Consider the following 20,114-nt stretch of genomic DNA (forward strand, 5'->3'; position numbering starts at 1 on the left):
TCAAACATTTTAATCAAATGACAAAACCGAAAATAATTTATTTTGTGGCACATAACTCACAGCGAACTGGAAGCCAACACGCGGTTTATTAAATTTTGTTTGCTCTGGCGCTGAAAACTGGCTTCGTGCATTTTCCATGTTGCTGGCATTTTCCTTGTTGTCCGCCAGTTGGAAAACTAATAGATTTTCAAAGCGGCTGTCCCTGTCAGCGAAGCCAAGTTGGCAACGGAGGGGAAAACGCGGGAAAGCCGAGTTAGACGACGTGATAAACGCGGCGAAATAAATTGGTCAACTTGCAGTTTGGGTTAACGGGCAGTTTGTTGTGACAGCTGCAAGGCGATAGCTAAATAAAAAACAACAGGTTGTCGACTTTACAAAGTGATCGATGAATACGTGTAATCAATAAATTCACCTCGGACTTTTGGCCCTGGGAGCTGTGATTATTCAAGCGATAGTCACGATCTTAAAGTATACAAATGGAAAATGTTACGAAATTGTAAGATGATTTTGGAGGGGGAGGAAACTTAAACATTTTTCACCCAAAAATATTAATGGATGTGATACAAAGATTTTGAAAAAAGGTTCAACTTTATTCACGAAGAAATTTGTTATATTTTTGTTAGGAAAATGTGTAAAGTTTTATAAAGAATTTACATATTGTTCAACCAAAAATGTTTAATAAAGAAAGCTCTATTGTTTGTAAGAACATTAAAAGTAAAAACTTAACTTCAAACGTTTTTAGAACCCTTACAAAATCTCAAAAAAATCGAATAAAATCCGAAAGCCTTTAATTTTTATTAGTAAGAGTGAAAGTCAGTAACAGCTTGAGGGAAATCTTTAAGTCGTCAAGAAATAAAACCAACCAACTGAGCCATCAATAAGTTCATTTATTTCGCATTACTCATGGCTCCCTCCACTTTCAGCTCTCGTTTCCAATCTTTTCAGAGTCCGCCTACATGTCTTGTGGTTATTGTGTAATTTGCCATTAAATCGTTGTCAACCACTTAATTGCTCGCTATAAATCTAAAACGCAATTGCTTATCGCTGGCCTGACCAAAAAGCCGGCAATTAAAAGCAAATCAAATGGTCTTTGGCCACTTTTTTCGCCACAGAAAGTTGTCTTTTCATTGGGTCCCCAATCTTGATGGCAATTTTTGGACTACAAATCTCTATTTCCCAGCAGGAGTCAGGGATTAAGTTGTGCGTTTCTTTGTTATGCCAGGAAAATTTCAATTTGCTTTAAACTCCACTAAAGAAAACGCACAACGCATCGCCTTCTGCATTTGCATTTTATTTCCAATGGCTGCGTTTCGCAATTTCTTGGCAACTTTTTCCTTTCCATTGTTTTTAGGTTTTCTCGGGAGGCAAGGCAATTTCACTTTTCAACTTTACTCGAGCGAAAAATTGACGTGGAAATAGTGGGTCGGAAAAGGGGAAAATCTGTCTGGCATATCTCAGCGGAGAAAAGGTGTAGAAACTGAAGGAGTTCGAAGCTAGACAGGCGTTAAGGCTTCCAAAACAGAACAGTCAAGTGTGGACAGGCATTTAAACTGACGAAAAAGTTGTATATTTTGTTTATAAAGTATTCAAGAAACACTGAATAAGGGAATCTAAAAATGTTATTGGTTTAAGGGTGCCAAATACTTAGGCATTATGTTATATTTTTGGACAATACCTCCTCTCAATCGTTCGAGAAGAAACGTTCGTGAAGTCAAGACGACCACTCTTATAATAGAGATGAATGTTGTCTCGATTAGTTATTTTGAGAAATAATAATTAATTTAGATTTTAAAAATTTAATAAGGTAGTATTTTTTCTGAGTGTCACTCTGCAAAGAAAAGAAAACGCACAAATCTCAAAATGAAAACTCTCTAAGTTGGTTCGAAAATTCGTTTGGTTTATTTACAAATCGTTGGTAGATGGTGCGAAAAGTCCAAAAAGGCCCATTGCCCTCAGCACAGCAATCTAATTACATAAGCTCTACTCTATATAAATCTACTTAACTAGGTGGAGGAAATGGAACTAGAAGATTGGATAGTCTAGATCTCTACCCTACAGTCGCTGAGTGGAGCTGATCAGATAGGCGACGAGGATGGTGAGACCGAGGCCAATTCCAGAAAGTCCTCCCGCCGATCCTGTGAGTTCAACGGTGTTGCAGCCATCGGTGGAGCACTTGTTGCAGTGGTCCTCGTTGTCGATCTCGCACTCCAGCTCGGAGGCACATCCTCGTCGAAGAAGTCCATCATTGTAGGAGGTGACACATCCATCGTTTGCGGCATAAATGGGGCACACGGCCAAACTGTTGGGGTGCTTGGCGCAATTCGGATCTGCGGTGGAGTTGCAGATGTGGCAGCGTCGTCGGTTGTTGGGGAAGATCTCGGAGTTGCACTTGGCGCCGGAGCAGGCGGAACAGGTGCCACTGGCCACACAACTGCTGCTCTCGGAGGTGCTCAGGGCACTCCTGCATCCTCGGATGGTGTGACCATCCTCCAGGCGGGTGATACACTCGGAATTGGGGGCATGACAGGTGATGGTTCCCTCCACACTCGTGGGATCCTGGGCGCACTCCAGGGATCTGCTGGAGTCACAGGCCAGGCACTCTCCTTCTCCGGGCAGACGACTCAGTTCGTTGCACTCGCTGCCCTGGCAGGAGTACAGCTGATTTCCCTCCTGCCACTCTTCCAGACTGGAGCTGTTCTGGCTACTGGCACAACCCATCAGTTCCAAGCCACCGTCCCTGGAGTACTTGGCGAAACAGTAGTCATCCGATCTGTAGGCCAAACAAGCCTGGGACTGGCTGCTCGAACAGCTGGCATCCGCACAGGTGTGGCAACTCAGACGATCCGAGGGATACGAGAAGGTATTACAGTCCGTTCCAGAGCAGGTGGCACAGTTGGTGCCACTTCCATCCGTAGTACAGTCAGAGCGATCATACAACTCCTTGTCATCCACACAGGATCGAATCAAATCCTCGCCATTCAAGGCCACCAAGCACTGACCCTTGCAGCTGCGCTTGCTCAAGTCCGACTCCGAGGGATCCAGGACACAGCTGGACTTGTTGGCCGAATTGCAGAAGGTACAGGTGACAAACTCCTCCGTGGACCAGGCATCGTTGCACTCATTCGACTTGCAGGTGAAGCACAGGGCGGGGTTCTTCCGGCAGTAGCGATCCTCGTAGTCATCGACATCATCCGCGCAGCCCCTCCTCCTCACCGTCACGCCATCCGCCTCGAAGACGGTCTTACAATCCTGATCCTTGTTCAGTGTGCAGGTTACAGCCGGTCCCAGGGAACTCAGACAATGTTCACCCACGCAGGAGTGACACTTCAGAGGCAAGTCCTGGTACACTCCATGCTGACCATCATCCACTCGGTTGGCCAGATCGATGGCATTGCACTCGCTTCCCGAGCAACTGCGGCAGTTGCGGAAGTCACTGGAATCGCACTCCAAGTAGCTGCTGCATGCACGGGTGGTAACATTTCCGGAAAGCAGGGTCTTACAGGTCTCCGTTTCACTGACCCAGGGACAGGCCAAGGCGTACGTGGGATCCGATTCACAACTGGAATCATCGGCGGAGGTGCAGGAATAGCACACTTGACGATCAGCAGGGAAGACCTTAAAAGGGGGGAAGACATTCAATATTTTAAGAAGTTTATATAGGGTTTTGTTCGATAAACTTACCTCGCGATTGCATCCATCAATGGAACACACGGAACAATTGGCATCGTTTCCTAGCAGACAGGCCGCGAATTCAGACTGGCCGAGGTCGTACAGGCAACCACGGTTGGTGGAACCATCTGATGGAAGGGATATGATAGAGATATGTTAGAAATAGCTTAGTATAAATATCTGAAGAACAGCCTAGCTTTCTTCAACAGAGAACATTGATTTTGTCTTTTTTCTGTGGTAAATATATTTTTTAACCATTTCATTAAGCCTAATCCTGTACTTACCGTCCTCCAACTTGGTGAAACATCCGGTGTGGGGCAACTGGCTGCAGGTTTCAAAAGCTCCCACGGCCTGGGCATTGGTGGCGCAGGTGGGATCAACGCGAGAATCACATACAGCACATCGCACGGGGGACTGGAATTGGGGTACATTGCAGTTGGTGCCATTGCAGACGGCGATGCGCTTCGTCTTGATAATGGACTCCAAATCCTGGTTGCGGAAGGAGCTCAGGCAGCCGAGTTGCTTCAGATCGTTGTCCTCGTCCACCCACAGGAAGCAGCTGTCCTCGGGCTTGTAGATGGCACAGGTCTTGGGCTGAGGATCCTCGCACTCGTCGCCCTCGCAGGTGTAGCAACTCAGGCGATCCTCGGGCAGAGTCTGGACATTGCAGGAGTCACCGCTGCAGGCGGAGCAGGTGGAATCACTGCCACTGGCACAGGTCAATTGATCCGCCGGCTCCTTGTCATCAAGACAAGTGCGAATGAGATCGAGACCCGACTCGGTGCTTCCATACAGAGCAGTCATACATTGTCCTTGACATTGACGGGTCCTGTGGCTAGAGCTCGTGGGATCCAGAATGCAAGAGGAGTTCTTGTAGGAGTCACAGTAGATACAGGTGGTGTACTGACTGAGAGCGGTGGCATTGTTGCAGTTGTTGGACTTGCAAGAGGGACAGCTGGCGACATTGGAGTCGCAGAAGGTGGCGATAGCCGAATCGGATTCCACCTCATCCTGGCAGCCACGTCGGGTGACAGCTCCATCTGATCCAAAGACAGTCAAGCAATCCTGCTCGTTGTTGTTCTGGCACTTGACAGAGGGAATCTCGTCACCCTGGCAAGCAGTGCCCTCGCAGGTCAAACACTCTAGAGGAAGGTCCTGCCACTTTCCATAGTTATCATCCGACTTGGCTTCCAAATCAACCTGATTACAACCATCTCCCTCGCAATAGACACAGGTCTTGGCATTCGCCTCGCAGCTGAGCGAGGAGGAGCAGCTCCTGTAGGTCACTCCGTTCCTCAAATTGGTCACACACGTGTCATCTGCTTCGTACAGATAGCAAACAGTGAGGCTTGAGGGATTGGATGCGCAACTGGGGTCCGTGTCGGAGTTGCAGACATGGCAGGATCGTCGGTTGCTTGGGTAAAGCTCTTGGTTGCAAGTACTTCCGTGGCAGGAGTTGCACGAGGTCGATGTGCCATTGTAGCAGGAGAGGAACTCGTCATCCTCCAGGCTGGAGAGACAACCCCTCTCGGTGCTTCCATCGGAAAGTACCCTGGAATAGCAATCGGGGAAGCCACCAAAGACGCAACTGGTGGAGGTGGTGACAGTCGAGGGACTTATGGCACAATTGGCATCGGTTCTCGAGCTACACAGAGTGCATCTCTCTGCTTCTGGAACGGACTCAATGGTATTACAGTCGTTATCGCTGCAGGTAATCAATCTCTTGGAGCGTTTCAGTAGGTAGATATCCTCATGGCTCAGTTCACTCAGGCAGCCCAGGGCAGACACAGATCTCTCCTCATCGAATTGAATGTAGCACTCATCGTTCTCCCTGTAATTCGAGCAACTGGAAGCCTCCGGTTTCTGGCACTCATCACCCTGGCAAACCAGACAGCTCTGCCGACTGGCCACCAGGTCCTCCGAATTGCACTTGGCTCCTTGACAGGTGGCACAGAATCTCTTGCTTCCAGCGGTACAGGCATCCCGATCCTCCTTTTCCAGATCATCATAGCAATTACGGATCAAGGCATAGCTGGGATCTTCAGTTTCGTTGAAGAGGGGTAGGAAAGCCGACACACAACGCTCATTGCACTGGCGAGTCTTAGTGATCTGGGTTGGATTACTCAGGCAGTTCGAGTCCTTGCTGGAATCGCAGACGATACACTCCACATAGTTATCCTGGGAATCGGCAGAGTTGCAGCCATTGGAATTGCAACGCGGGCAAGAGGACGGATTCAGATCGCAGTAGGTGGAGGCCCCGAAGACCGGTTCCGAGCAACCTCTTTGGGTAACCGATCCAGTTTCACCAAATACAGTCACACAGTTGTCATAACCGGAGCACTTTGTTAGGGTACCTCCTCCAGAAGCACATTCCGTGCCGGAGCACTCCAGACACTCGATAGGAACATCCTGCCAGGCTCCTGGCAGACCATCTTCGTTAATCCTGTCCAGATTAATGGTGTTGCAACCATCGCCGGAGCTGCAAACGCGGCAAGTTGAAGAGTCCGAGGGATTGGAGCAGGTCAGAGAAGAATTGCATCCCCTATAGGTAATGCCGTCTAGTAAAGTGGTCACACAGGACTCGTCCTGCGAGTAAATCGAACACACAGTGCTGGTGAGGCTGGCTGGGGAGGAAGCACAGTTAGGATCGCTGGAGGAGTCACACTGGAGGCACTTCCTCCTATCAGCAGGGAATACAGACAATCCATTACAACGTTCTCCAGTGCAAGTATCGCACAGAGATCCATCTCCAGTCAAACACTCGTAGAAATCTCCTCCGCCCAAACTGGATAGACATCCTCGAATGGTATTACCGTTCGAATCAATCTGGGTCACACACTCCGTGTAGGGTAACTTGGAGCAAATGTCGGTGGAAAGCAACTGATTCGGATTGGTGGCACAGCGAGGATCATCTGTAGAGGTACAGTGCAGACAAGTTTGGGGATCGGGAGTTATGGTGTAATCATTGCACCTCTGTCCGGAGCAAAGGAGCAATCGCTGCTGGGCCACCAGTTCCTGGATCACCTGAGTTTCAAAATCACTGGCACAGCCCATGGCCACCACAGTAGACTCATCGTAGGCCAGGTAGCACTGATCCTGCTCCCTGTAGGCCACACACTTGGCTGTTTCCAGGTCCTCGCACTCGGGATCCTTGCAGATATAGCACTCCTGTGGGTTAGCAATCACATCATCTCCATTGCAAAGGGATCCAGTACAGGCAGTACAGTTGGCATGAGTTCCCGCGGCGCAGGAAGTGCGTTCATCCAAGTTCAGATCGTCCAGACAACCGCGAGTGGGCAGCAGGGCAGAGTCCCAAGAGGAGCTTCGGGGGTACAATCCCGTCATGCACTGACCCTGGCACTTTCTGGTACCCTCAGGCTTCTCCCAGGCACAGTTCACATCCACCTCAGCATCGCAGAAGTAGCAATCCACATAGGAATCCAAGGACGCGGCGTTATTACAACCATCTGACTTGCACTGGAAACAGTTCTCCTTGTTCAGATCGCAGTAGTCCGCATTGGCAGCCAGGACAGCATCACTGCATCCTCTGGCCACCACCTGACCCGCAGAATTGAAGACCGTGGAGCAGGTCTGCTTGTTGTTACCCTCACACTTGGTGGCTTTCGTGACAGAGGCACAGCTGGCTGCATCATCACAAACATGGCAGCTTAACGGAAGATCCGTCCACTTTCCTGGCTCACCCACGTAACCCGACTGGAGATCCACATCATTGCAATTGGCTCCAGAGCAAATTCTGCAGCTTCCCGCCTGGGATTCATCGCAACTCAGTTCCGATTGGCAGCCACGAAGAGTTCGACCGTTGGTTAAAGTCGTCACACAGGCATCGTCCTTCGAATAGGTACGGCAATAGCCGGAATAGCTAGAGGGGCTAAGGGCACATTCCGCATCGTTGGCGGAATCGCAACGCAGACAGGATAGCCAGTCCGAAGGATAGATCTCGTTGTTGCAACCATTTGTGCTGCAAATGGTGCAGTTGGAGCTGCCAGAGCTCAAGCATTCATCGAAGAGGTCATCATCGGTGTCCATGAGACAGCCACGTTCCAAAACGCCATCTGAAAATTATTAAAGGTAGAAAGTAGATCGTTGAATAAATACATTCAATTTAAATCTTATAAGCACCCACCTTCATTCAAATAGGTGTAGCACTCGGGATTGATGTAATGCTGGCAGACAGCTGGCGAGGACCCACCAGTGCTCACACAACCGTCATCATAGGTGGAATTACAGATATTACAGGAGACACCGACCGTGTTCAGTTTATCCTTGGTATTGCAATCGTTGCCGGAGCAAAGATACACATCCCTGCGGTTGGTCAACAGGTATGAATCCTCCAGATCGGTGGCACAACCCATGGCCGTGACACTGCGATCGCCCACTTGAATGTAGCACTGTTCTCCGGAACGATAGCCCAAACAAACTTGGCTGACAGTCGTTTCACACTCCGCATCCTGACAGACGTTGCAGCTGAGTCGATTCTCTGGCACGTCAGCAGTATTGCAACTGGCGCCCGAACAGGAAACACAGTTTGCCAAAGTTCCGGCTGCGCAAGCCTCGCGATCGTCGTACTCGAGTTCATCCAAACAACCGCGAGCCAGATCGTAAACGGGATTTGAGTCTGACTTATTGCGGGGATATAGACCGGTGAAGCAGCTGCCGTGGCAGGATAATGTACGGGATATATCTCCAACACTCCTCACGCATTCTGCCTGATCGCTGCCATCACAAAACAGACAGTCCACATATGCACTTAGTTCCTTGGCGGTGTTACATCCCGAAGACTTGCAGAACTTGCAGTTGCCTGAGTTCTCATCGCAGTATTGCAGAAGGTCTTCATCCTCGTAGACGGTATCGGAGCAACCTCGGAAGACCACCAAGCCAGAGGCATCAAAAACTGTCCCACAGTTTTGGTCATCGTTTCCAGTACACTTGCGCAAAGTGCCCGAACTCGACCCCTGGCACTCGGTGCCATTGCAAGAATAACAATTGACTGGCCCACTGGACCACTTGCCAGGATAACCAATGAATGAGTTAGAGAGATCCGCCACATTGCAGTTATCCTTGTAGCACATGCGGCAGTGCTGTTTGTCTGAGTCGTCACAGGTGAATTCCCGCTGGCAACCACGATAGGTTACACCATCCACCAACTTGGCACTACATCCTTCGTTTTCCAGATAATAAGGACACACCTCTTCTGCGTCGGGAGCTGAAGCGCAGGAGGGATCGGTCAGGGAGTTGCATCTCTGACAACGACGACGATCGGCGGGATATATGTCCATGTTGCAGTAATCTCCAGTGCAAACCGTACAGCTTCCAGTTCCAGCGAGGCACTCCTCCAACTCATCTCGTTCTAAGCTGCTTAGACAACTACGTTGGGTGTAGCCATCTGTGGAGGTATTAAAAAAATGACAATAATTTTTTTAAGGATACCTTCTCTTATACTCACTTCTGATTCGGGTCTGACAGCTGGAGTAGGGTAAGATACCACAGTTTCCTATTAGCTCGATCTTTGAGGGATCTGTAGCGCAGTTGGGATCCTCTGAAGAAGTGCAGAAGAGACACTTGTGCGGAACTGGCAGGTTATCGAAGAAGTTGCAATTACTCTCGTTGCAGAAAAAAAGGGAGTGGAAATAATCATCCACAAACTCTTCGTCCAGATCGGACTTACAGCCCATGGCCTTAATATCGGCGTCATAGCTAAACAAAATATAGCAACTATCATCGGGACTGTACTGGCTACAGAGACTTGACACAGGATCATCGCAATCCGATCCAGAGCATTTCCAACAGGTCTGAGTGATCTCGGTGATTTCATCAACGTTACAGTTGGTTCCAGAGCAGGCTATACAAGCTCCATCGGTTCCGGCAATACAGGATGCCTGATCCTCCGGCTCCTTATCATCCAAACAACCTCGAACAGTGTCGAAGATGAAATTCTCACTTGATCTCCTGCGAGAAGCGGTCATACATTGACCATTACAAAGACGACGGGACTTGACATTTGCGGCGTTACTGGCACAATCTTCGTTTTCATAGTCGCAGTAGATGCATTCGGTGTAGCTATCCAGGGATCTGGCACTATTGCATCCATTGGAGTTGCAGTTATGGCAGCTGCCACTATTGGCATTGCAATAAGTACTCCAGGACTCCTCCACCACCTGGCTGCATCCCTTGGCTGAAACAGATCCATCAGCGCCGAATACGGTTACACAATACTCCGATTGGCTGGAGCAGGTCACATTGGAGAGATCAGTGGCGGCACAGCTGGTGGCATCAGTGCAACTCTGGCAGCTCAAGGGCAACACCTGACCCCACAGTCCCGGCTGACCATCCTCCACCCTCTTCAGGTTCGCACTGTTACAATCGGCTCCCGAACACAGCTGACACTTCCTGGGACTGCTGGAGTCGCACTCCAACGAGGCACTGCATCCACGTTGGGTATTCCCCGAGAGATCTATGGTTGTTATACACTGCTGATTGGCGGTGTGCAGCAGGCAGAGGGCGGCGGAGGAGGGCGTGGCCTCGCAGGAGGCATCTTTACTGGAATCGCAGATCTGACAGCTCAAACGCTCACTGGGTTGCAACTGGAATATTAAGTTTAAAAGTATACATTTTGATTGAAAATAGAGATATTAAAAAGAAATATTTGCATTTTGAACATATGTAAGGGCAATATTTAATATTATAATATTTGAATAAAGGTAGATTAGGTTTATCTAACATAAGGATTTATAATTAAAAATTACTAGAAAATTCTAGAAAAATCCACGAGTAACGTGATAGATATCCAAATCTTCCCGATGGAATACTAAACCCACCTGCTGGTTGCAGTTCTCTCCTGAGCACCTGAGGCACTTGGTGGAATTGCTGTCCTTGAGACAATCGAAGTAATCCTCACCCTCCAGAGAGGTCAAGCAGCCCCTCTCCGTATGCCCATTCTCCAGGATCCTCGAATAGCAGTCGGTATTCACGAGACTATCGCATTGGGTATTCGTTTCCACGTCCTCTGGGGCCACAGCACAATCATCATCCGTGCGGGAACTGCACAATTTGCATGTTTGAGGCTTGGCCAGAGCAGATTCCACATTGCAGTTGTCACCAGTGCAGTACCACAATTGCTTGTTGGTTTCCAAGAGGGTGACATCACTGACATTGTACTGACTTAGGCAGCCCATCTCGTAGATGGATCCGGATTCATCGACCTCGATGAAGCACCTCTCTGCTGCACCTCCAGAGGGAACAGCCCGGCAGGTTTTCGACTGGGGACTACTGCAATCTCCTTTGCAGTTGTTGCAACTTCCTCGTACTCCCAAATCCACGGAATTACAGCTGGCCGAACTGCAGGCCACACAGTTATCCAGGGATCCTTCGATGCAAGCCTCCCTGTCGTCCAAGTCGAGGTCATCCAAACAAGTGCGAACCAGTTCCAAGGGGGCACCCTCCTCGCTATTGGTGGCATATAGAGTCGTAATACAGCCTTGGTTGCACTTCCTCCTCTCAGTCACCAGTTCGACGTCGAAAACGCAATTATCATCGTTCTGGGCATCGCAGACATAGCACTCGAGCAGATCCTCAGTGGTTTTCAGGGAGTTACAACCGTGCGATCGGCACTCGTAGCAGTTATCCCCACTTTCTGTGCAAACCGATTCTAAATTGTCGCTGCAACCTCTTTCGATCACAGCTCCATTGCTGTTGAATATGGCCACACAACTTTGGGCATCGTTATTCAGACATTTTCTCAGGGTTCCAGATCCTGCAGTGCACTCTTCGAGGGTGGAACACTCATAACAGTTGATCGGACCATCATGCAAGTTGTGGATAAAGGCATCTGCAAGTGCAACATAAATATTTTATGTATATATAATATTATAATTTTGAATGAATGATAATTTAATTTAATTCGCGAAGGCAAGTAAAATTCTTGTTGAAAAATACGTAGGTTAATTTACAATCAATGGCAATATGCGGCTTGTTACTTATAAAATAGTTTATGGGCCGTGGGGTAATCGAATTTCGCCTTATTTATGACTACCGATGTCCGATGGCTGCCGTTACCACATTGACGCGATCTTTTCCCGTAATCAGCTAATAAATTAATAATTGCTTTGGGATCCATAAAAAGGCCAATTCAATGACGATCGCCATACTTAATCTATAAGGAAGCGTGTTATTGTATAATGACAAGGGGAAAAGGAAAAGTTGGAATATTCGAGAGGTTTATCCCTTAAATGTATTTTGTATTTAACATTGCATTTAATATACTGCAGGATATAACTCGCATATACCACGCAGAATACACCATGTGTTGTACACGCTCAAGAACTATGAAGGCCACGGTTTTTGTAGTTTCCGTGTTGATAAGTCCAAAATCCACTTTTAATCTGATTGTTGGCTTGATCCATAAAAATTAAGTATGGAGGATTTCCAAGACACTTGAAAATTTTGATTAGGATTGCAGGAATTGCCCAACTTGATTTTCAAACGAAAAGTAGTATGATTACCAAATTTGTACTTTGAAAATGTCTCGCATCTTACAATCAATATTAGTTACACGCTTATGTCTCATGGTGAAGTGCTTTTTTGTTTTATTGATAATAGATAATGGTTTCATATAGCCCATATAAAAGCATGTGTATGAGTCATAAATGACGGCGCGATTGACGGACATACAATTATTTTGTTCTTTGTCCGATGGGGAAAAACACGAGGAGATTCGTACTATCGGTAGATTAGATAGGTCAAACTTCCTTTTATACATTTGTGTTCTTAGTTGTTCAATGGATTTTCCCAAGAACGTTTGAATTTCGTTTTCAACTGTAGTATTTTTGATTGGTTGGTTATTTTACATTTACGTAATAAAGTGTTAAAGTATTAAATATTTCTTTTTCTTTACATATCTACACTTGAAACAAATATATTTTTTATATTGTTTTTGAAATGAAGAATATATTGTCGTTCCTTTTTTAAAAGTATTAAATGGTTCATTTTTTTTTGATATCAACACTTGAAACAAATATATTTTTTATATTGTTTCACTAATGAATAACATATTGTCGTTCCCTTTTTCGTTAAGAGTCTTTCCTTCATTTTTGCTTATACTCGCACAGCAATATTTATATAACTTGGGAAGTTTTCATTGAATTTTTCAGTATCTTCTATGTTTTCTGGTTATTTGTCGCACTTTTCGGGGTGTTAGTTAGTTAACTTTCACTTTCACTTTTCATTATCCTTAATCCTTGACTTGGTCAAAACCTACCACTTGAGTGACTTAGCACTAGAAGTAGCAGGGCTACTCCTGCTGCCGTTGATTTCATGATCGTTTAAGGTCCACTTCAAAACGGCGACTCGCGTATTTCCGTATTAGCCACAAAAATGGATTCCGGCAACTAATTGTTAGCTGGATGAATTAAGGCCTTTTATAGATTTTCGACCGGCGACAAGCTTGGGGCAATCGATCGATCGATGGGTCCTATCGCGCTCGTTTGATTATTGCTCTATATTAGGGGCCCAAGGCGATTATATTGTAGGCGCTGTTGCCATAGCTATATGGCCGATAAAGCTTCGTTATTTATAGCCGATTGAGGGGAATTAACATAAAAAGCAACAAGAACTATTCAGATAAGCCGACCATAATCAGGCGAAAACTGAGTAGTGAACACGTTTACACCTCTCGATAAGATTTTCCACGATGGACAGCCGAAATATTTGTTGACTGATTAGAGGATCTCGGCCATAAAAAGCGGCCAAATGGAGGCCATCGAATCGCATTGCCAACAAAAACGTTTTGCATTTCAGCTGCATTCAGTTTGTCGTACTTCCTTATCACCCCTGCACTCAGATAACTATCTGCGAAGGAGAAAAGGCTTAAAGCTTCAAAAATCGATAGCCTTGTTGGTTAATCGATAGTTACAAAATCTAACAACCAGATGGCGCTTTAATATTGCGCGATTGTAAATCACATAGTTCTGTTTGGAAAGGCCCAGATAGTGCTAAAGGCTTTTCATAAGAACTTAATCTTTTCACGCATATTGCTTACTTTTATTGCCCCTAGTGGACTTTAGGCTAGGCATTTAATAATGTCATAAAATCGACCCTAAATGAGTAGAAATAACTAAATAAATAAATACTTCAAGTGAATCATAGCGAAAGTGATTCAACAATATTAAAGTCTTTTTCATTGAATATCTTTATTGCTCATATTGTTACGAAAATGGAACACTCCAACCTTAGCTACCTTAAATCTAAATAAGAAATCTCAGATAACTAAGAATGGAAAATATATAAATCACTTTGGTTTTAAAGTATAAATTTCTTAACGATTGTAAACCATTATTAAAAAATTTGGTGATGATTATATAAGGAGGCTTTTCAGTGGGCTGGTCGATTTTCGACATCTAATCGTGGCTTATCAATCTTTAATCGGTGACATAACAAACCCCGCACCGAATTTTTTGCGCAAGCATTAAACCCAAAAGGTTGCAATTAATCGTGACAAAAAATTTATGATCGTGTCATAAAAATTACTTTAATAATAGTCGTACATAGATTCCGTTCCGGACAAGGTGGTGGTAATTTTTTAGGTATTATTTGTATTATTGAAGTACGTTGTGAACACAAAAAGCCAATTGAGTAAATATTAGTTTCTGGTGATTTTGTTGAGGAACTTGTGGAAGATTTTGTAGAAGAACTTGTGGAGAAAATTGTGGATGAACTTGTTAAAGAACTTGTTGTTGAACTTGTTGTTGAACTAGATGTTGATTCTGTTGTTATTGTTGAACTAGGTGTAGACTCAGTTGATGAACTAGTGGATTCCGCTGGGTCTTGAGTGGTTGAGGAATCTGCTTTTATAAGTTGATCATTGCAGCGGGGTTGTTCCAAGGGATCGCACAAGTGACAATTTGGATTGGCCAGGCAATTTACTTGATCTGAAAGAGTCAAAGAACATCACCTCTCCAAACGATCTCCCACCAAACTGGCAAAGCAAAAACCTCTACCAGATCTCGGAATAAGGCATTCTATAGCTTTCAGTTATACAGACCTCGCAGTCAGTTCCATGTACCTTATTATCCTCCTGACATTTTTCTCTTAAATCATCCTCTAGACCTTCCAAACATCCTTGAGCCTGAATAAATCCATCTTTAAAAACACTCACGCAGGCATCCAATTTATCCGAACACTGATCATCCGCCTCGTAACTAGTCCTTTGGCAACTCATACCCCGACAATAAATACATTTTTCCGATGCCAATACATAACTGCTGGTTAAAAGCAGTGCCAGCAGGAGTTCAGAGAAATTTAAGTTTGACATTGAGCAAAGAACATTTAGCATTGAAAAGCTGTCACCAGCTAACCATTGCTTTATATAAATTCTGGTCACTTAAGAGGATGTTTCTGATATTTCTTTATAGATAGCCAACTGAAGTGTGTAAGCTCGTTAAGTGATTGTCCTCCATCTCTTCAGAAATTGCATAAACAACTCTGTTTTCTTTGTGGGGTTCCTTAAGCCCCATGGCACTCTTTAATGTAGTATCTCAGTCAAAAGTAAATAATCAAGTTTTCATCGTTAATGGAATTTTTTGCTTTTAATCGGTTATCTACCTAGATTAGACAACGAATTAGATCAAATGTCTTGAAGATAATTTGAAGAGACTCCTATTGAAGGCTGTTTTTGATCATCATCGGTATTATATGTAGACTGCGGATGATTCACCAATGCGCTTCATTGAGAATCACACTGAATGTTAAATATCTTGATACATTTTAAAAAACTTCAAACATTAATCTATACAAGATTTTTATAATAATAATAAGAAATAAACTAACTAAGGAGGAAATATTTCCTAATTTTAAGGCTTCCCCTCTCAACGCTATCAGTCTTCAAATATTAGCGATTATATTCCGATAAAGTGTTATAAGAAAAAACCAGTGACATACACAACAATATTATTTCATTTTAATCAGAGTGAGATAAATTACCTCAAAAGTTTTTTTGTTAAAGTTAAATCGGGGCTTAAATACACTTTTTATTCATTTATTTTGTTATTTTATTTATTAGATATTTTACAAATTTGACTTTCATTCCAGTTACAATATAACAGTTATCTTAGGAAACGAATGAAGCGATTTCCAACACTAGAGCTATCGGAGATGTTAGCAGCATTGCAGTTCCTAATATCACCAGGTGAGCACAACAGGCAGTTGGCATCATTCAGACAAGCCTGCTCATCAGTTTCGGTGGTGCATTCTCTGGCCACCACCTGACCCGCAGAATTAAAGACCGTGGAGCAGGTCTGCTTGTTGTTACCCTTACACTTGGTGGCTTCCGTGACAGAGGCACAACTGGCGGCGTCTTCACAAACATAACAGCTCAATGGAAGATCCGTCCACTTTCCTGGCTCACCCACGTAACCCGACTGCAGATCCACACCATTGCAGTTGGCTCCAGAGCAAATCCTGCAGCTTCCCGCCTGGGATTCGTCGCAACTAAGTTCCGATTGGCAGCCACGAAGAGTTCGACCGTTGGTCAAGGAAGTCACACAGGGATCGTCCTTCGAATAGGCCCGAATAGCTATTGGGACTCAGGGCACAGTCCGCATCGTTGGCGGAATCGCAACGCAGACTGGCTAGCCAGTCCGAGGGATAGATCTCGTTGTTGCAACCATTCGTGCTGCAAATGGTGCAGTTGGAGCTTCCAGAGCTCAAGCATTCATCGAAGAGGTCATCATCGGTGTCCATGAGACAGCCACGCTCCAAAACGCCGTCTGAAAATTATTAAAGGTGAAAAGTATCTCGTTGAATACATTTGAATTAAATCTTATAAGCACCCACCTTCATTAAGGTAGACAGCTGGCGAAGACCCACCAGTGCTTACACAACCGTCATCATAGGTGGAATTACAGATATTACAGGAGACACCGACCGTGTTCAGTTTATCCTTGGTATTGCAATCGTTGCCGGAGCAAAGATACACATCCCTGCGGTTGGTCAACAGGTATGAATCCTCTAGATCGGTGGCACAACCCATGGCCGTGACACTGCGATCGCCCACTTGAATGTAGCACTGTTCTCCGGAACGATAACCCAAACAAACTTGGCTGACAGTCGTTTCACACTCCGCATCCTGACAGACGTTGCAGCTGAGTCGATCCTCTGGCACGTCAGCAGTATTGGCGCCCGAACATGAAACACAGTTTGCCAAAGTTCCGGCTGCGCAGGCCTCGCGATCGTCGTACTCGAGTTCATCCAAACATCCGCGGGCCAGATCGTAAACGGGATTTGAGTCTGACTGATTGCGGGGATATAGACCGGTGAAGCAGCTGCCGTGGCAGGATAAGGTACGGGATATATCTCCAACACACCACTCCTCACGCATTCTGCCATCACAAAACAGACAGTCCACATAGGCAGCAGCACTTAGTTCCTTGGCGGTGTTACATCCCGAAGACTTGCAGAACTTGCAGTTGCCTGAGTTATCATCGCAGTATTGTATAAGGTCTTCAAAAATCTTCGTGGTCGTAGCGAGAATCGAACTCACGACCGCTGGGTTCGCAGTCGAGAGCACAACCGCTGCACCAAAGACGCATCGCGCTAGGCGACGCGCAAAAAGGGTGCATATCTCAATTTCTTCCAAGAACAAATTCTCAATTTAATTCAAAGAAATATTCTCACTAACGACAACAAATTATGTTTTTTTTTACCCAATTAGACTAAATACATTAAAAAAATATTATTTTAATGTAATATGCATTTTTTTTATTTGTTATTTTGACGTGTTCTAAATTTTTTTTGCCTCTGCACACAAAATTGTTAAGAATTCAGTTATAAAAAATTTCACAAAAAAGAAAAATAAATGTTGACTCTTCGTGGGCTTCAACGCATTAGACCGCTAGGCCACCGATTTTCAAAATTGATGGGCGATTTTCTAGTTGCAAGGGCGACTTTTAACGATCGGCGGGATATATTTCCCTGTTGCAGTAATCGCCAGTGCAAACCGTACAGTTTCCAGTTCCAGCGAGGCACTCCTCCAGTTCATCTCGTTCTAAGCTGCTTAGACAACTACGTTGGGTCCAGCCTTCTGTGGAGGGATTAAACAAATTACAATATTTCATTCAAGGATATCTTTCCTTATACTACCAATACTAATTCGGGTCTGACAGCTGGAGTAGGGTAAGACACCACAGTTTCCTATTAGCTCGATCTTTGAAGGATCTGTAGCGCAGTTGGGATCCTCTGAAGAATCGCAGAAGAGGCACTTGTGCGGAACTGGCAGGTTATCCAAGGAGTTGCAATTACTCTCGTTGCAGAATAAAAGGGAGTGGAAATAATCATCCACAAACTCTTCGTCCAGATCGGACTGACATCCCATGGCCGTAACATTGGTATAATAGTTAAACAAGGTATAGCAACCATCATCGGCACTGTACTGGCTGCAGAGACTAGACACAGGATCATCGCAATCCGCTCCAGAGCATTTCCAGCAGGTCTGAGTGATCTCCTTGGCTATACAAGAGATGATAAGAAAAACTGTAATATCATTTTGAATGAATGAAATTTTAATTCATTTCGCGAAGGCAAGTAAAATTCTTGTTTAAAAATACGCTTGTTACTTATAAAATAGTTTATGGGCCGTGGGGTAATCGAATTTCGCCTTGTTTATGACTACCGATGTCCGATGGCTGCCGTTACCTCATCGACGCGATCTTTTCCCGTAATCATATCCATATAAATCAAGTATGGAGGATTTCCAAGACACTTGAAAATTTTGATTGGTATTGCAGGAATTGCCCAACTTGATTATCAAACGAAAAGTAGTATGATTACAAAATTTGTACTTTGAAAATGTCTCGCATCTTACAATCAATATTAGTAACACGCTTATGTCTCATGGTGAAGGCCTTTTTTGTTTTATTGATAATAGATAATGGTTTCATATAGCCCATATAAAAGCATGTGTACCATAAATGACGGCGCGGTTGACGGACATACAATTATTTTGTTCTTTGTTTAAAAAATTTTTTTCTTATTTCTATAACTTGGAAAGTTTTCATTGAACTTTTCAGTATCTTCTATGTTTTCTGGTTATTTGTCGCACTTTTCGGGGTGTTAGTTAGTTAACTTTCACTTTCACTTTTCATTATCCTTAATCCTTGACTTGGTCAAAACCTACCACTTGAGTGACTTAGCACTAGAAGTAGCAGGGCTACTCCTGCTGCCGTTGATTTCATGATCGTTTAAGGTTCACTTCAAAACGGCGACTCGCGTATTTCCGTATTAGCCACAAAAATGGATTCCGGCAACTAATTGTTAGCTGGATGAAGTAAGGCCTTTTATACATTTTCGACTGGCGACAAGCTTGGGGCAATCGATCTATCGATAGGTCGCGCTCGTTTGATTATTGCTCTATATTAGGGGCCCAAGGCGATTATATTGTAGGCGCTGTTGCCATAGCTATATGGCCGATAAAGCTTCGTTATTTATAGCCGATTGAGGGGAATTAACATAAAAAGCAACAAGAACTATTCAGATAAGCCGACCATAATCAGGCGAAAATTTAATAGTAAACATGTTTACACCTCTCGATAAGATTTTCCACGATGGACAGCCAAAATATATGTTGGCTGATTAGAGGATCCTGGCCATAAAATGCTGTCAAATGGAGGCCATCGAATCGCATTGCCAGCAAAAACGTTTTGAATTTCAATTGCATTCAGCTTCGTAGTTCCTTATCACCACTGCACTCAGATAACTATCTGCGAAGGAGAAAAGGCTTAAAGCTTCAAAAGTCGATAGCCTTATTCGTTAATCGATAGTTACAAAATCTAACAACCAGATGGCGCATTAATATTGCGCGATTGTAAATCACATAGTTCTGTTTGGAAAGGCCCAGATAGTGCTAAAGGCTTTTTATAAGAACTTAATCTTTTAACGCCTATTGCTTACTTTTATTGACCCTAGTCGACTTTAGGCTAGACATTTAATAATATCATAAAATCAACCCTAAATGAGTAGTAATAAGTAAATAAATAAATACCTCAAATGAATCATAGCGAAAGTGATTCAACAAGATTAAAGTCTTTTTCGTTGTAAATCTTTATTGCTCATATTGCTACGAAAAGGGAACACTCTAAACTTGTCTTCCTTAAATCTAAATAAGAAATCTCAGATAACTAAGAATAGAAAATATATAAGTCACTTTGGTTCTAAAGTAGAAATTTTTTTACGATTGTAAACCATTATTAAAAAATTTGGTGATGGTTATATAAAGAGGCTTTTCAGAGGGCTGGTCGATTTTAGTCAAATAATCGTGGCTTATCAATCTTTATTCGGTGACATAACAAACCCTGCACCGAATTTTTTGCCCAAGCACTAAACCCAAAAGGTTGCAATTATTCGTGACAAATAATTTATGATCGTGTCATAAAAATTAC

General features: G+C 44.4%; 3 protein-coding genes and 1 pseudogene across 4 annotated transcripts; all 4 read right to left on the reverse strand.

Moving 5' to 3' along the window:
• Nucleotides 1-1,876: 1,876 nt before the first annotated feature.
• LOC108009650 (G surface protein, allelic form 156) lies at nucleotides 1,877-13,101 on the reverse strand. The gene is made up of 7 exons (XM_017074164.4): nucleotides 12,944-13,101; nucleotides 10,506-11,515; nucleotides 9,134-10,271; nucleotides 7,814-9,073; nucleotides 3,954-7,742; nucleotides 3,682-3,797; nucleotides 1,877-3,615 (listed from the first exon to the last, which is right to left on the reverse strand). Exons 1-7 carry the CDS (start codon nucleotides 12,999-13,001, stop codon nucleotides 2,053-2,055), a joined length of 8,934 nt encoding a protein of 2,977 aa, XP_016929653.3. The 5' UTR covers nucleotides 13,002-13,101; the 3' UTR covers nucleotides 1,877-2,052.
• A 1,072-nt stretch (nucleotides 13,102-14,173) lies between these two features.
• Nucleotides 14,174-15,174, reverse strand: LOC118876995 (uncharacterized; annotated as a pseudogene).
• Nucleotides 15,175-15,721: 547 nt separating this feature from the next.
• LOC118876994 (major surface trophozoite antigen 11-like) lies at nucleotides 15,722-17,270 on the reverse strand. Its single transcript, XM_070994775.1, has 4 exons — nucleotides 17,222-17,270; nucleotides 16,516-17,151; nucleotides 16,308-16,448; nucleotides 15,722-16,264 (listed from the first exon to the last, which is right to left on the reverse strand). Exons 1-4 carry the CDS (start codon nucleotides 17,268-17,270, stop codon nucleotides 15,786-15,788), a joined length of 1,305 nt encoding a protein of 434 aa, XP_070850876.1. The 3' UTR covers nucleotides 15,722-15,785.
• Nucleotides 17,271-17,413: 143 nt separating this feature from the next.
• On the reverse strand, nucleotides 17,414-19,014 carry LOC108014225 (uncharacterized). 2 transcript variants are annotated; one of them, XM_017080260.4, is made up of 3 exons: nucleotides 18,854-19,014; nucleotides 17,821-18,186; nucleotides 17,414-17,758 (listed from the first exon to the last, which is right to left on the reverse strand). In XM_017080260.4, the coding sequence occupies exons 1-3, from the start codon at nucleotides 18,909-18,911 to the stop codon at nucleotides 17,628-17,630; spliced, it is 555 nt and encodes a 184-aa protein (XP_016935749.2). In that variant the 5' UTR covers nucleotides 18,912-19,014; the 3' UTR covers nucleotides 17,414-17,627. The 2 variants fall into 2 exon arrangements, with proteins under 2 accessions (XP_016935749.2, XP_016935748.2); XM_017080259.4 differs by having other exon boundaries at nucleotides 17,414-17,761.
• Nucleotides 19,015-20,114: the final 1,100 nt, after the last annotated feature.

This window comes from Drosophila suzukii, chromosome 2R, assembly GCF_043229965.1.
Source record: "Drosophila suzukii chromosome 2R, CBGP_Dsuzu_IsoJpt1.0, whole genome shotgun sequence".
NCBI classification, from domain to species: domain Eukaryota; kingdom Metazoa; phylum Arthropoda; class Insecta; order Diptera; family Drosophilidae; genus Drosophila; species Drosophila suzukii.

Excerpts from the sequence above, each read along its gene's own strand:
- LOC108014225 (XM_017080259.4), bottom strand. The coding sequence starts at position 18,911 with ATGAAATCAACGGCAGCAGGAGTAGCCCTGCTACTTCTAGTGCTAAGT. Across the intron at positions 18,187-18,853 it reads AGTGCTAAGTCACTCAAGTG|CCAAGGAGATCACTCAGACC; the intron begins GTAGGTTTTGAC and ends TCTCTTGTATAG. Across the intron at positions 17,762-17,820 it reads TCAGACCCGAATTAGTATTG|AAGGCTGGACCCAACGTAGT; the intron begins GTAGTATAAGGA and ends ATCCCTCCACAG.
- LOC108009650 (XM_017074164.4), bottom strand. The coding sequence starts at position 13,001 with ATGAAATCAACGGCAGCAGGAGTAGCCCTGCTACTTCTAGTGCTAAGT. Across the intron at positions 10,272-10,505 it reads GAGAGAACTGCAACCAGCAG|TTGCAACCCAGTGAGCGTTT; the intron begins GTGGGTTTAGTA and ends TTAATATTCCAG. Across the intron at positions 7,743-7,813 it reads CTACACCTATTTGAATGAAG|ATGGCGTTTTGGAACGTGGC; the intron begins GTGGGTGCTTAT and ends AATAATTTTCAG.
- LOC118876994 (XM_070994775.1), bottom strand. The coding sequence starts at position 17,270 with ATGCGTCTTTGGTGCAGCGGTTGTGCTCTCGACTGCGAACCCAGCGGT. Across the intron at positions 17,152-17,221 it reads CGACTGCGAACCCAGCGGTC|GCAACTGCAAGTTCTGCAAG; the intron begins GTGAGTTCGATT and ends ATGATAACTCAG. Across the intron at positions 16,449-16,515 it reads AGCTGTCTACCTTAATGAAG|ACGGCGTTTTGGAGCGTGGC; the intron begins GTGGGTGCTTAT and ends AATAATTTTCAG.